Source organism: Meles meles, chromosome 2, assembly GCF_922984935.1.
Source record: "Meles meles chromosome 2, mMelMel3.1 paternal haplotype, whole genome shotgun sequence".
Classification (NCBI taxonomy): domain Eukaryota; kingdom Metazoa; phylum Chordata; class Mammalia; order Carnivora; family Mustelidae; genus Meles; species Meles meles.
Window position 1 is genome coordinate 92,071,616 of NC_060067.1, and position 16,177 is coordinate 92,087,792.

Sequence of the window (16,177 nt, forward strand, 5' to 3'; positions counted from 1 at the left end):
ATATTTTTCCCCTGTACTTTTCAGCTTTGTCATATATAATAATGAGTTATCTTAAACTAATTTATGAGGCAATTTAATTATTACCTACTTAATATCAATGACATTCCTTACATAGTGTTGCTGGAGTTCTTGAGTTTATCCTCAGAAATTAAGTTCCATATGGCTCACACTTACAGACCTGGTAATCTACTATGGTGAGTAGCTCTGCGGAGAAATGAGTATGTTTTCTTTGATAGCAAAGCTACAAAAGTCTATTTCTCAGGCATTGAAAACTTTGAATTCTAGTCTTTTCTCTCATCTCTGGAAAAACATTGCACTTTGAGGCAGCTGCCTTGATTTTGTTATTTGAGTATCTACAAGACCCCTTTAGAACTTCAGCAGTATGGGCAATAGAAACAGTGCCAGTCCTAAAGAAAGACAAGTGTGTAGCATGTAGTATCCGAGGTAGTGTAGTGCTTTATGGATTCTGCCTGTCTTAAGTTATTGAGACATCTGCTACACCAGCATAGTAAATACTTGTGTTAGTATTCTGCTGTATATTTCCAAAGGCTGCTTGGAAAGTTTGGAATGAAAAAAAAAAAAAGAAAGAAAAAAAATAGGAAATTTATTACTCTTCATAACGTAAAGACTAATTACTGCATATTGCATTTACATGAACTTCATTATAATTTATACATTTTCTGCACTCTGATGTTATCTACAGCAAATAAAAGATGAATGAATAGGTTAGGGGTTTCAGATAGCTGATCTAGTTTATATAGCATGTAGTGGGCAAAACAGTGTCTTCATAATTTGTCCCTGCTTTGTTTTATTTTTGTTTTTTTTTAGAATGAAAACACAGGAAATATAAACCAGCAATGCATTAGAAGTTTGCTTTGTACACCTATAAAAAATGGAAAGAAGAATAAAGTGATAGGTAAAGGCTTTTACTAACTTCTAATCTGCACTTACTAAAGAAAAAAAAATGTGTTCCCAGAAACTTTCCTTCAAGTGTAATTTTGAGGAATAAAATGTGTGAAAAAGAATTGGAATAATAAAAGAATTTTGAAGTAATTTTATATTGATCAATGTTAGCAGACATTCTTAAATATCTTAACTATAATATATTTTAGTAATTATTATAATGCTTTTCAATTTTTGTTGAGATTTTTGTTGAAGAATGTGTTGATAGTTTGTGGAATGAGAGACATCAAGTTGATAATGATTTGATTTCATTGATAATGAATTGATTTAGAGAGTCTCATTTCTTGCTTCTGATTTTTTTTAATATCGGGTTCACATTTTAGATTGTATTCATTTGTTCAAAAACACTTATTGAGCACTCTAGTGTTCTAGTGATTTGGAATAAATTGGTGAGCAAAGTGGAAATCCCCACCCTCAGGGAGCTTACATTCTTATATTAAGGTAATAGAAAAATACCTACTTAGGGATGTTGGAAGAATGCATTCTCTGAAAAATATGGAATGATGTTACCTATTATTGACATATTTGTTTCTTGGCGTTGCAGGTTATATTAAAAGTAGTACAGAAATTTTGAGGTTTTTATATGCCAGTCATGCATGACTGATGTGTGAAAGTAGTCTGAACTGTTAACATTGTCCTGAGAACTTGGAAATAGAGGAATCAGGAGGACCTTCTAAAGGCCAAACTTTTTTTTTTTTTAATTTGATTTTATTTATTTATTTGAGAGAGAGTGAGAGAGAACATGATGGGGAAAAGGTCAGAGGGAGAAGCAGACTCCCCATGGAGCGGGGAGCCCGATGTGGGACTTGATCCCGGAACTCCAGGATCATGACCTCAGCCGAAGGCAGTCGCTCAACCAACTGAGCCACCCAGGTGCCCTAAAGGCCAGACTTCTAACTAGAAACCCTAATGAAGTGAGGCTTAGATATATAAATTTACCTTAAAAAGTCTCAGTAGTTTCCAGGTTGCAAGACTTAACTGTAATTTTATTGAAGGAGGGCTATCAGTCAGAAAGACAGGGGTAGGAGGTATTATTAATGAAAATAGAAAAAAAAAAAAGACAAGTATTGAAAGTACCTATTGAGGTTCTGTCCAGGGGTCAGGGAATCTTTGCCCCTCGAGCAGAGACGGATGTAGTAAGTTGTTTTGGCATGGTTAGAGTATTCTGACCGCATGGTGAGGCCGTCAGTCAGGGGACAGCTGGTGTAGCATGTTGTCACGCTCCATGATTTCCAGACCCTTTGCTGGTGTACGTCCTTCCTGTGAGACTTCAGTGGCGTCTGCCACTGAGCATCCCAAATCTGACTTCCATTGTTCTGATTATTTTTTCCCAAGGTAGCTTAACTCCTAGGAGGAGAATGTGTTATTCATATACTTGGAAATACATTGATTGCTTTGACAATTGTTTGAGCTGGACTTGAGGCCATGGGATTGCAGGTGCACGTGCTCCTGTTCTCTGGGACAGATCTGTTTCGTGCTCCACATGAATATTCTGGTGTTAGAGAGCAGCCTCGTGAACTACTTAGTCACTGTGACTCTGCCCCAGAGAGATGGTTCAGTCGTCAGCCATCGTCTTCTAGTGAACTGCGTCGTCAAGTCTCTCAGAAACCAGACTGGCAACTCCTGGCTGGGCTGCTGGGCTATTTGGTCCCCTGCACTCTTCACAGCTCTGAGAGAGAAAAGTAAAGGCTGACGAGTGTGCAGTGTGGGAGTTTTCTTATCAAGATTATCACCCATCAGTTTGCTAACATAAGCAGTAAGGAAACTGTAGGAAACGTTGTATTATGAGATTTTATTTCCTATAAGATTTTATTGCAAGGTGAAAACTACATTAGAAATATACCTTATAAATATATATTTTTAATGCTTTTTGATATAAGCATGAAGACTTACTACGAAGCTGCCTCTGACCTTTGAAAATGTGAAGTGAAATTCCAGAAGGGATGCATTATTCCCTTGTAAGTTTTCATAAGGAGGACGGAGTGTCCCTTTACCACATCCGGTCACATCTTTGCTTTTCCTCAGCAGCATCTCTTTGGAATAATAATGGGGAATGGGGAGTCACTGGAGGAAGTTACATATCAGCCTTCGTCAGCATTTGACGTAAATGCGAGCTGGGTCAGTGAAGTGCACACAGGCCCAGGTGGGAGCAGACTCAGGGTGTCCATTTGGCTCTACTCTTCCCTTAACTATTTACAACATTATGAGCACATGACTCACTTCTGCGGAGTTGAACCAAATAACCTTTCAGCTCTGCTTAAAATTCATATGCTATGATCCTGTCATGTTTCCTTCAAATGAGCAAAAAACATAAAAAAAAAAAAAACCCTTTGAAGTAATCAGACTCAGCCTGCATTTCATGTCACCCTACTTGATAACAGAGTCAAAAGTAAGCAAATGTTATTTTGGAGAGGAAAAACTCCCTATTAAGAAAGGAAAAAATGGGGGTTTGGGTGGGTGTTCGAGTTGATTCCAAGTACAGGAAGAAACAGCTCCAGTGCTCCCTGCTCTTTCAGAAGTGTGACAAAACAGAAAATTTGAGTTCTTCCCTGTGTTTTGTGCCCACAGATGCAGCATGGAAAATGTCATGGCTGTAGATAATTTTTCTTGCATAGCCCAGGCCAGATTCCTCTATTATGTAATCCTAATAGAGAATCCCCATAGAGCTACATGCAGAAAGGCAGACAGGCCCATGTGTTTTTTGTAATCTTACTTCCCCCTCCTATTTTTCCATTACTGACATTTAGATGAAATTATAGACATTAGACCAGTATGGGGCCTGTTGTATTCCCCGAGGTATTGTTTCATATCAAATGTTTTCTTAGTGCTCTGGCTAATACAGAGTGTTTCCAGAGTTTTGCTTCCAGTGCTATTAAGGAAATATTTTCCTCATTCAACATTCATTTATTTTAACCAATTATTTCCCCTATTTATTAGGCTAAATATGCCTTTTCCCCCAAATCATATTTACCAGAAATTCTTACTCCAATTTTCCATGCCAATTTCAAGACAGTTTTTGAAGAAATTAGTCCCATTCCTATCCAAAAAAAAAAAAAAAAAGTGCTGAGAACGTCTCCAGTTTAAATAACTTACATATTCATCTCTATATTAATGAAGAAGTAAAACAAAAATTATAGTCCTTTGTCACAGTGAAGTATGAGAAATATGTACAGTGGACTCTTGTGTGGGGCTAGGAGCGCTGACACCCCACCACGCAGTCTGAAATCCATGTATGGCTTTTTTTTTTTTTTTTTTTTTAAGATTTTATTTATCTGACAGAGAGAGAGATCACTAGCAGGCAAAGAGGCAGGCGGGGGCAGGGGGGTGGGAGCAGGCTCCCCACCGAGAGAGAGGAGGAAGCAGGCTCCCTGCTGAGCAGAGAACCCAATGCGGAGCTTGATCCCAGGACCCTGAGACCATGACCTGAGCCGAAGGCAGAGGCTCAACCCACTGAGCCACCCAGGCGCCCAAAAATCCATGTATGACTTTTAAATCCCCCCAAACCTAACTACTAGTAGCCTACTGTTGACTGGAAATCTTGCAAGTAACAGAAACAATTAATTAACTCTTATTTTCTATGTTATATATATTATATATTGTTTTCTTACAAGACAGTAAGCTAGAAAAAAGAAAATGTTACTAAGAAAATTATAAGGAAAATACATTTATCATACTATACTGTGTTTATAAAAAAACACATTTACAGTACTGTATTATATTTATTCCAAAAATCCACATATAAGTGAGCCTTCACAGCCCTAATCCATGTTGTTCACGGGTCAGCTGTATTTCCTACTGAATGTATGTTCTAAACTGATTACTATCCGAATTCTCTGCTTATCTATGTGTTGCAATTTGAGTCTAAGCCACAGATAAATATTCTAAAATCATGTTTAAATTTGATGCTACTTCACATTATTTTTCATAATAAATGTTGCCATTTGGCAATATCACTAACTGCTCATTTGTTTATAAAAATATTTGTTAGGATATTCCTAATGCAAGTATAATTAAACTGGGCAGTGTCATCCATTATAAGCACATTGCTTATAGTGCTTAAGGTATCCGCTTTTTTCCCCCAGAGAATTGTAAATTATGCTTAGTTATAGTAAGCTCCAGGCAGTAAGACTGTAGGGGCAATAATAATTGGAAGAAAATGAGAAAAAAAAATAAAACTAAGAAAATAAGATTAAAATATAAAAGTTAAAATATATAATATAAAAATAAATATAAACCATAAGAGACTCTTAAACTCTAGGAAAAAAACTGAAGATTGCTGGAGGGGAGGGAGGTAGGGGGATGGGACAGCTAGGTGATGGACATTAAAGAGGCTATGTGATGTCACGAGCACTTCATATTATATAAGACTGATGAGTCACTGACCTCTACCTCTGAAATCAGTAATACACTGTATGTTACTTAATTGAATTTAAATTAAAAAATAATTTTAAAGGGACGCCTGGGTGGCTCAGTGGGTTAAGCCTCTGCCTCCGGCTCAGGTCACGATCCCAGGGTCCTGGCATTGAGCTCTGCAGCGGGCTCCCTGCTCAGCAGGAAGTCTGCTTCTCCCTCTCCTTTTTCTGCGTCCCCTGCTTCTGCTCTCTTGCTCTCTCTCTGTCAAACAAATAAAATCTTAAAAACAAAAACAACAACAAAAAAGGAAAGTATCATATGTGTGCCAGAAAAGATGGAAAGGTTGATGGAATACAATAGAAGTGTAAACGCAGACCCAAGTCTGGTACATATGTATATATTAGTATTATTATATATAATTGATCATTGTTTCTAAGGTGCCATTGGCTGGTTTTCTGTACTTCCAAGAAAGAAAAAAGTGATTTCAATTAAACTATGACGGACAGTTGATTAGGATGCAGACTGATTTCAAAAACATTAAAATGTGAAAAAAGGGGGCGCCTGGGTGGCTCAGTGGGTTAAGCCGCTGCCTTCGGCTCAGGTCATGATCTCAGGGTCCTGGGATCGAGTCCCACATCGGGCTCTCTGCTCAGCAGGGAGCCTGCTTCTCTCTCTCTCTCTCTCTCTCTGCCTGCCTCTCTATCTACTTGTGATCTCTCTCTGTCGAATAAATAAATACAATCTTTTAAAAAAAAATGTGAAAAAAGTACATAGTAGTTGAAAAAAATATGACTCTAGTATTTAAGGTAGCAATTCAAATCATTGGAGAAGGGATAACTGTTCAAGTATTTTAAGAATCCCGTAGCAATTTGGGGAAAAAACTAAGTTGAATTAAAAAATTAAATGTAATACAATGAATCTATAAAAGTACCAGGGGAAAATATAGATTTATATATAATCTTAAAATGAGGAAGCTTCTCTTAAAAGCAAGACGCTGTACAGCAGAAAACCTCAGATTAAGATAATTGACAAATGACAAGTGCAAAAAAAAAAAAAATCTCTCAAGATTGGTGATGAGGACAGGTCTTACATAGCAAGACAGGGTGCTGGATTTGCAGTCCAGCCAGTACAATAGAGAGTACATGAGACTACAAGCAGTGACCACCCCCTGCTCTGCCAAAAAGCCAAGAGGAAAACTGGTTGGTAGCAACATGGATCCCTGGAACTACAGAAAAGGAAACATAATCGTGTGGTTTTAGAAACCCATCTAGTCCCTTCCACGTGATGGCTGGACTGCCTTTGGTACCAGCTGAGCTCTCAGAGCTGCCGTGATAACCGCGTGAAGCAACGTCAGTACCAGTACTTCCTGTGCTCTAATAATAAGAAGTGACACAGATTTTGCTAACTGCACTAGCTCTCGGTTTTCGCCTAATGTTTTTGAGGATTTTCTTTTATGATTGTGTGTATTAATTGACTTTTGCTGAGTGGTTTCGTTTTATTTTGGGTTCTGCATTAAGTACTTTGTTTTTGTAGAGAAGTGATTCTGATTTTATATAGGGATGCTGGTTGATGTGGCATCTCAAGTGATTAGTTTTAAATTGCATTATTGTACTCTTTATCTACTCGTACAGGTGTCAATGAAGTTCTAAAAACCCTATCTGTAAATGTGTCAGGGCTTTATATTTTCTCCCATAAAGGGACTCCGTTTTTTTATTATAAACCTTTTTCTTATTTTTTTTTAACTTGGCTATTTTTGTTTCATAGAATTCAATTTTCTGAAGAGTATAAAGAAGTCAGCAGGATGCTATATAAATATGACTGTCCATTCTGCTTTCTAAGGAGAATTAAATTATACGCCTAAGTAGATAAACCGTCTTCACCCCTTTTCTTGCACTGAGCTTAGCTCTGTCTACACATCTTATCTAGACTGGTAGATTGTAATGCAAACACACCTTAGCTGTTCCGCTCTGAGCTGTGGTTGTGACAGCCAACTCCTGATATTGGTGCATTTGACATTCGCTTTGATACCTTTGAATTCCAGGGGTATTAACTAATACTTGTTAATGCACACTCAGTGACTTTTCCTAAGTCCTTGATTGGAATGGGCGTGCCGGAGGGTTACTGAGCTAGGTCAGAAGCCCAGGGGCCTGCCTGACAGCCACGTTTCAACCCCTTCCTGTTGTCTTTTTCTTTCTGGATATACAGTGATTCTTAGGAAGTGTTAAAAAGAAAAATCTTGTTTATGAAAAGGGGCCATCAAGTAGGAGACAACTTTAGTCAGAATTGAAAGGCAATTCCATTGTGGTGGGAAGATAAGGCATGAAACACAGGACTCTCAAGAAAATGTGATTTGGCAGATACCCAGATCCTGGATAAACAGTTCCACATGTATAATTTAGGAATTTGCAAAGATTGGAGGACAGGACCTCCATGTTGTACCATTTACATGGGACATGTTCTTTTAAGATCATGCCGATTGTCACTGAGTTTGCAGTGTCCAAATTCATTATGTTTCATTTAAAGTATTTCTTGGTAATGGAGTGTTAAGAGAAGTAATCCTTATGGTACTACGGCAGATAGATAAGGATGTCTTTCCTGTCGAACGTAGAAGAATTCCCACAACAAACAAGAAAGAGTAAAAACGAGAGTATGGTTAATGTGTAGGGTTAAAAATAAATTGCACATCAATGGTGATAAAGGGACTTATAGTGCAAGCATGTATCACTGTGGACCCTACGAAATCCTTTTGTGCACTGGGAAAAATAAGAGATAACAGACTATAGTCTTCATGGGAAAGTAGTTTGGGTCAGAGCCGCAGTCCTGCATTCTTTCATTAACTCAGTAAACATTTTTCGAGTTCCTGCTATATAGGCCAGGCATTTTGCTAGCTGAGGAAGTGGAACTGAAAAAATAAAATCTCTAGGCCCACGATACATACAGTCTAGAAAGAGAGTTAGGAATAAAATCCATCATGATACACCGAGTGATCATTTTTTTTTTCCTCTCCAAATTTTTATGTAAATTCTAATTAGTTCACATATAGTGTTAACTTTGGTTTCAGGAGTAGAATTTAGTGAAATAAGCCAGTGGGAGAAAGACACATACCGAGGGATCATCTTAAGGGCAAAGGAAAGAGAAGTGGGCCACCTCCAGGAGCTATGGTGAAGGAGACTGAGTTGTTAACTGGATCACAGGAGGGAGCCTGAGGGGAGCAGTGGAGGCCGGTGGAAAAGCACAGGCCAAGGTGTGAGCAAGCGGGATGCTACCAGCAGTGACCAGAAGCAGGTACAAGGGCACAGAGCAGCAGCGTGTGGGAAATGGTGGCCTTGGGGACTGGCCCAAGCTGGATTTGAATTTTAGATCTAAGCCTACCTGCTAAGTGGCCTTGAGCAAATGACTTAACCTTTCTGAGACATAGTTTTTCCATCTGTGAAATGGGGATGGTCACAACTACCTCACAAAGAGATTGTAAGGCCTGGAGATCACATGTGTCCTGAACAGAACTCTGTGATTATGTATTCAGAGACAGAAGAAATAAGGATTTAACAACACTTGTTAAACCCAGAGGTAGAAAGTGACCAAACCCTTCAAAGAGAGGCCAATAAGCTCAGAATCCCGTAGAACTAGTTCAGCAAAGATTTATCATAATGTTGATGTAATTTTCCATTTATATTGACTCTACGTTTGACCTTCTAAGAGAAGCCAAGATTTAGGTGGTTATGAATTTCTTCAAAGATTAGTTCTGCTTTTATTTCTAAACAAATAGTCATTTTTATTTGCATTTATTTGTAGTATCCAAAGTTGTCTGCAAATAGGATTCTCCTGGATGCAGAGGTGCTTATCTGAAATTTGAGACCATCTATGTGAATTGCCTGTTTTCTGCATTCTATTTTGTATGTAATTGTGTTTTTAACTTTTGGTTTCTCAATCAGGAAAGGCAGTCTGTGTGACCCAAAATTCTGATGTGCATCAAAATTGTTCTCTTGGCAAGTGTACAAAAGTCCAATTAGTCTCCAAAGGACAAAGTGTCTTTGGGGACTCAACTGATCTAAAATTCATGACCGAGTCTGGAAGAAAATAGTACTCTAGGATTTTTTTGAACATGGGCAACATACATTTAGGACTGTGTGAAACAAGTTCTCGAGTTCTCGTATAAATTAATTCAGTTTACTTCTCTAGCTTTTATTTGTGAGGATCTGTTTGCTTCTTTGGAGATTCCAAGCATTCCTAATACTAAATTACGACAGTCTTTGGGGAGGGGGACTTTAAAATCAATAAAAACTATAATAATAATAATATTTACTCAGATTTCTTGGATTGTTATAGGGGTTTGCCAACTTGTTAATAAGATGGAGGAGAATACTGGCAAGGTTAAGCCTTTCAACCGAAACGATGAACAGTTCCTGGAGGCTTTTGTCATCTTTTGTGGCTTGGGGATCCAGAACACACAGATGTATGAAGCGGTGGAGAGAGCCATGGCCAAGCAAATGGTCACACTGGAGGTGGGCTGGCGCATGCGGGACCCTCTCCGTCTCTGTGGCCACACACTCAGCTTCTCCCCTTTCCCCTGGAATCACTTGTTGGGGCGCTGTCTCCTCAGAGAATCAGACTGAATCCTTAGTTCCTCATATAAATAGCTAAGGAAACTGACACCCAGAATATTGTAGAAACTTACCAAAGGTCGTATGAGCAAACCAGAACTCAGACTGGCTGTCCCTTCACTCCTTCAGCCTTAAGAATCTGGTCACACAGACATCTGCTGTCACCTGCATCCTGTCCCTTTCCCGTTGCCTGAGCTTCTCCATCTCTTTGTGAACAGTTGTAGTCACACATCCTAAAAGATAAAAACAGAAACCCTAAGCACTCGGAGAATCAGAAGTGAGGCATGGGAAACCCCTTCAGATGACAGATTTATGGATCCCACTTCTGAAAATCCTGATTCCTAAGTCTTCAGTAGAGGCCAGGAATCCACATTATTCCAGAGCTCCTCTGGTGATTCTGAATGTGCGGGCAGCTGGTGAGCTACTGGCTTGGGACACTGACCTCAGGCAGGCTCCCTCCCACATCGGACTAGCCTGCCTGAGCCGGGCCAGCCCTTTCCAGATGACTTCCACAAACTGTCTGAAAATGTCCACTTTGTATAACACAGAAATATCTTACATCAGAGACCAGTTTAAGACAGACTTCAAAAGGGCAATGTCTTATTTATACACCGCATGAAATATATTTGAATGTTTGCCTACTCTTACTTAGTTGATTGAGATCAATGCGTATCAGTGTTTGCAATATGGTAAATTTTACTCCAATCCTCTAAAAAAAACACCTCACCTAAGTAGCTCAAAAGATATATATTATAAAGATTTACCAGTAACCAAGATGTATACTTTACTTTCTAAAACGAATATATAACACTAATAGTTTTGCCATAGTATATAAGAGATCTTGGATTATAAGCCCTTGGAACTCTTTTTCAAATACACACACACCTATGTGTATGTTTGCATACATATGTACACATAAATATATGTGTGTATATATGCACACATATACCTCAAGTTACACTTATACAATACATATGTACACATGTAGTTTCACACATATGTATACATATATACACGTGTGTGCATAGGTGTGTGAGTATATAATTTTTAATCAAATTTTTTATAGTTCCCACAGTTTTATACTGAATTTAAGTAAGAATCTAAGCCAGTTATCAGTTAGAAATGATCTCTTTTTGTAAAGCTTTTTATTTTGGGAAATTGCAAGCGTATACAGAAGTAGAATACCTTAGTGAGCGCCCATGTACTCATTAGCCGTCTTTAGGTTAACCCTGAAAAAGATTTTCCTTTTCTTATGAGGCACTGAATAAAAGCCAGGGACCCAAACTTGTCAGGTTTTCTTATGGTGGTGAATTATTTTGACCTGGAAGCCATGATCATTATAATGACAATAAAACAACAACAATAATAATAACTGACCTTTATCAGGTGTGCTTACTGTGTGTTCTAAGGCTCACAGGTACAGACATACCTCATTTTGTGGTGCTTTGCTTTATCTAAAGCCTGTCACAGACACTGCATTTTTCATACACTGACCGTCTGTGGCAACCCTATGTTGAGCAGGTCTATTGGCATCATTTTGCCAACAACATTTGCTTTTTTATGTCTCTGTGTAGCATTTTGGTAATTCCCACAGTATTTCAGTCTTCTTCGTTGTTATTATATTTGTTGTAGTGATCTGTGATAGTGATTAGGACCTGTTGAAAGTTCAGGTGATGGGTTCATTTTTTTTTTTTAAGCAATGAAGTATTTTTTAAATAAGGTATTCCATTGGTTTTTTAAGACATAATGCTACTGCACACTTAATACACTATAGTGTCAGCATAACTTTCACATGCACTGGGAAACCAAAACATTCATTTGACTCACTGTATTATGATATTGGCTTTGTTGCAGTGGTCTGGAAACCCGCAGTATCTCTGAGGTATGCTTATATTAACAAAATTAATCCTTACAACCTTATAAATAAGGTGCTATTTTTACCTTCACTGAGACAAAAATCTTTTTTTTTTTTAACTTTAGAATGACACGTTCTATTCATCTATGTTGCATTGCATTTATTTATATCAGACTAGTGTATGGCCACAGTCTGCACTTTCCCCAACACACTAGCTCTGTGGTCCCAGCAGCAACGCATTAGCCGCCATGACCCATCGATGCCATGTAAGCAGAAGACAGCAGCTCCAAGTTTCCCAGGCTTTCCTAGTGCTTAATGGTTCAAATGTGAAGACAAACCTGATGTAGTACAGGATTATAAATGTTCTGAATCACAAGATAGGAGACACATACGCCATTTTAGATTTTGAATTGCTTCAAATTTTAAAGACTGGTTCAAGGAAAACTAGTTCAGGCCTCTCAGTTACTCAGGTCACCATTTAAAATCTGAAAATGTCTCGCTTTCTTATCAATCGTACTAAAATCTCTGGGGCTTTTAGTAAATCTGTGTTGTCTCTGTCAAAAATGTCTCTGTCAAAAATTTCAAAAATATTTTTTTAAAAATATGGTAGACGTTTTAAATATGACCACTACCTCAGATAAAATATTATCCCATTTCTTTGAAGTTATTACTTTTGAAATTGGGAATTAATGACTCTTACGTTAAGGTATAAGAAAATGGTAAGCCTGTCTTTTTAACTCTACTCAGGTAACCAAAAGTATACTAGAGTAGGAGTTGAAAACATGCCTCCCTGTCCTCTCACTAAGTGTGAGCTTACCACCAAGTCATGAGAACACCTGTGTCCTCAGATGTTAACGGAGGGGTTTACAGGCCAGTGCTATGCTTCTTCGCTCTTGACATATGAGTGGAAAGGAATCCCTGAATCTGTATGACATTATATTCCAGCCATGCAATTTTTCTTTATGAAATTCTACACTGGTTATGGGCCTCATCTGAGGGCCACTTCTACACTATCTTTCCAAATATCAATGTTAAAATGTCAGTGTATGCAAAGATTTTTTTCTTAATTCGATACAAAAGTAAAAAAAAAATTAAAGTCACTATTATTTTTTAAAAAGCAGCACAAAAAGAAAAAAAAGTACAAAATAAATTTCCTGCCAAGTCTGAGTCAGTAAGCATGGCTGATAAATAATGTGCAGAATAAAAGTGACAAGACTTACTCTGAACGTAGGGAGTATGACTTTTTATCTTCTGAAACATGCAATCGAATCAAAATCTAGGATTTTTCTTTCTGTTGAAGAAAGCAGGAAACAAGATTTGACAGTCTGAGGTGTCTAGTTCGGTCTCCAGGAAGTTTTAGCAGAATCTCAAGCTTAAAGACTGTCAAAGTCTACATTCAGTAGGCCTCTCTTGGATAACCCGTTTTCCTTTGTTTCTTATCCTGTAGGTTCTGTCATATCATGCTTCAGCAGCAGAGGAAGAAACAAGAGAACTCCAGTCCTTAGCGGTAATTCTCTTTCTTTGTTAAAGTGACTTAGTGCCGACGTCTAATTAATACATAAACATGGTTCTCTTAGGGTAACTGCTTCTAGTAGCAATGATCCCGTTGAATTCAATGTAGTAAATACGTAGATGGACATTCATAAAAATGTTTAATTCTACTTTCTTGTAAGGCTACAAAATCACTGAGGATACAAAGCGAAAGATAACATACTGACTTTATAATACTTTATATGATTCTGATTTTTTTTTTTCCCAGTAGTATTACATCTTTCTTAGGCCAAAACATTTCAGTTCCTGAGGAAATGTGGCCTGGTGACCATGAGGTGGTGGCTTGGTAAGGGTAATGACAACAAAGATTTTGTAGTTTGTTGCCAATAACCTGCTCTGCCTTATTGAGAATTGAGAGTGATTTTAATGTCTGACCACGTGGCTTATGGAATGTTATTTGAAATTGGGTTCAAATAAGGTCAATTCCTGAATTCTCATTGCATTTTTTATTTAGTATGTTATGAAAAAAAGAATCCTGATATGTAAGTAGAATGTCAAATACTCTCGGTCTTGGTTGAGATCGTTTGAGACACTTACACATTGACAACAAAGGCAGGTGGCCTTCTGAGTTGAAATTTACTTGGGGCAACATGGAGAAGGTCTACGTGAGATGTGGCGAGAGTCTGTAAAGAATGAGAAGGGTGCGAACAGATAATTAAGATTCTTTTTCATTGTCATCGTCATCATAGCTTGCCAAATGCCAACCTACTATGGCCTTACGTATGTTTCCGTATGTAATCTGCACAGCTGTGTTATGGAGGCCACCCTGAAGCTAGAGAAGCCAAGTGACTTGCTCAAGGTCACACTGGCAGAAAGTAGGGAAGTCAGGATGCGAGCTCATATGATCTAGTTCCAGAGCTCATGCACAGACCACTGTACTGAGCTGTTAGAGAGACAGAAGATTAAAGACAATTGAAGTGCTTTGACCTTCATAATTCAAAAAATGATGGTGTCATTAACTGTCAAGATTGGAAATGTTAAGATGGGAAAGTGGTAGAATTTGACTTAGAACGTGGTGTGAGGCTCTGGTGGAATCACCAGAATGGACATTTTCAACAGTCAGTGGAGTCAGGACTAAGGGCAGGGTGTGGAACCAGATTTGGAGGTCCCTCCATGGGGTTTGGGGGCGTTCCATGGGAGTGGAGCAGTTAGGAGAGGAGTATGGAAGACTGAGGGCAGAACTCTTGGGAATCAGGTTTCTTTTTTTTTTTTTTTTTTTTTTTTTTTTTTTTTAGATTTTTATTTATTTATTTGATAGAGATTGCAACTAGTCAAAGAGGCAGGCAGGGAGAGAGAGGAGGAAGCAGGCTCCCTGCTGAAGAGAGAGCCCGATGTGGGGCTTGATCCCAGGACCCTGGGATTATGACCTGAGCTGAAGGCAGAGGCTTTAACCCACTGAGCCACCCAGGCGCTCCGGGAATCAGGTTTCAATGAAGAAGTAGGAAAGGAACCTGATTGAGAAGTGGTAGGTACACAGGGAGGAAGATTTAGGATAGGGCAGTGGCACAGAAGGCAAAGGGACGAGTTTCAAAGGGGAAGGAGGGCCCATCAGTAATAGGAAGGTTGAGAAACAGGACTGAGAGAGGGCTGCCAGACTGATCACATGATTGGTGAGGAAGCAACTTTAGGTGTAAAACTGCCTGAGGTAAGAGTGAATGGTGACAAAATGGAGGAAATGAATCATAGCCTAGTTTTTTTTTAAAGATTTTTTTTTATTTTTTATTTATTTGACAGAGAGAGATCACAAGTAGACAGAGAGGCAGGCAGAGAGAGAGAGAGAGAGGGAAGCAGGCTCCCTGCTGAGCAGAGAGCCCGATGTGGGACTCGATCCCAGGACCCCGAGATCATGACCTGAGCCGAAGGCAGCAGCTTAACCCACTGAGCCACCCAGGCGCCCCGAATCATAGCCTAGTTTTAAAAGATAAGTTTTTTGTAAAAGTGGGAGTGAAGAAGTAGTTATGAAAGGTATTGGCTGAACCATGTGAAGTTTTGTGTTTTGGTTTGCTTTGTTGTTGTGTGCAGGGGTTGCTCACAGCTAGAGAACCAGCATGCTCTTGGACAGAGGGTGAAAGTAGGCGGTTGAGTGAGTGCAAGGCAGGGAAGAGATCTAGACCTTGGAGCAGCCTAGGCATTGAGTGAGACAAGAGGGAAGGGATCTTAATAATAATAGTATTATTGAGCACTTATCATATACCTGGCATCTTTGAAGTTCTTTGCGTGTGTTTAGTGTATTTAGTCCACAGCAACCCCATGAAGTCAGTACTGGTTAGCATCTGGAATTTGAGGAATTTGAAGTTGAGAGGATCTCAGGATCTCCCAGGTGGTAAGTGATGATGCAAGTACTAAATCCAGGCAGCCCGCACCCAGAGTCCACACTCCATTGCACAGCACTGGAGAGGTATAATGAACTGGAAAAGAAGGAAGGAGGAGAACTTACAGACGTTCTCAATTAAATCAGTGAGTGGGAAATGGAGTCCTTTGGCAAGAACAGTTTAAGAAATTGAGGTGATTTGTCCTGGAAGGTTAAGCTGCTTCTTTTGGGGTTAGCCTTATTCCGAGGCTTGGTGGGCTGTATTTATTTTGTTCACCATGGTATTTGAAGGAATGAGCAGTTTTCAGTTATTTACAAAGGTTTATAGGTTTTAAATATCTTTCACATCAGGCTTAATTGGCCCGCTTGTCTAATCCTTCCAGAATGATGAAGTTTTGAACTAAAGACATACTGTGAGTTGGAAATCATCACTTGGAAGACATCTTGAAGTGCTTGCAGTCACTGCAGGAGTATTAAATTAGTTCTAAAATGAGGGCAAGGTTACAGTCTGCTATGTGTTGTTTTAGATAAATAGAAACAGCA

At 38.8% G+C, this 16,177-nt stretch overlaps 1 protein-coding gene across 4 annotated transcripts in view; it reads left to right on the plus strand.

Moving 5' to 3' along the window:
* The window catches only part of PDE5A (phosphodiesterase 5A), a 159,038-nt gene that overhangs the window by 81,089 nt on the left and 61,772 nt on the right, over positions 1-16,177 (plus strand). For all 4 annotated transcript variants that reach the window (XR_006816306.1, XM_045989384.1, XM_045989407.1 and 1 more), the window contains exons 9-11: positions 829-916; positions 9,643-9,818; positions 13,220-13,279. Coding sequence is in view for 3 of the 4 variants with exons in the window: in XM_045989384.1 (XP_045845340.1) it covers positions 829-916; positions 9,643-9,818; positions 13,220-13,279 (324 nt within the window). In the remaining variant the exon portion in view is untranslated. The remainder of the gene's footprint in view (positions 1-828; positions 917-9,642; positions 9,819-13,219; positions 13,280-16,177) is intronic.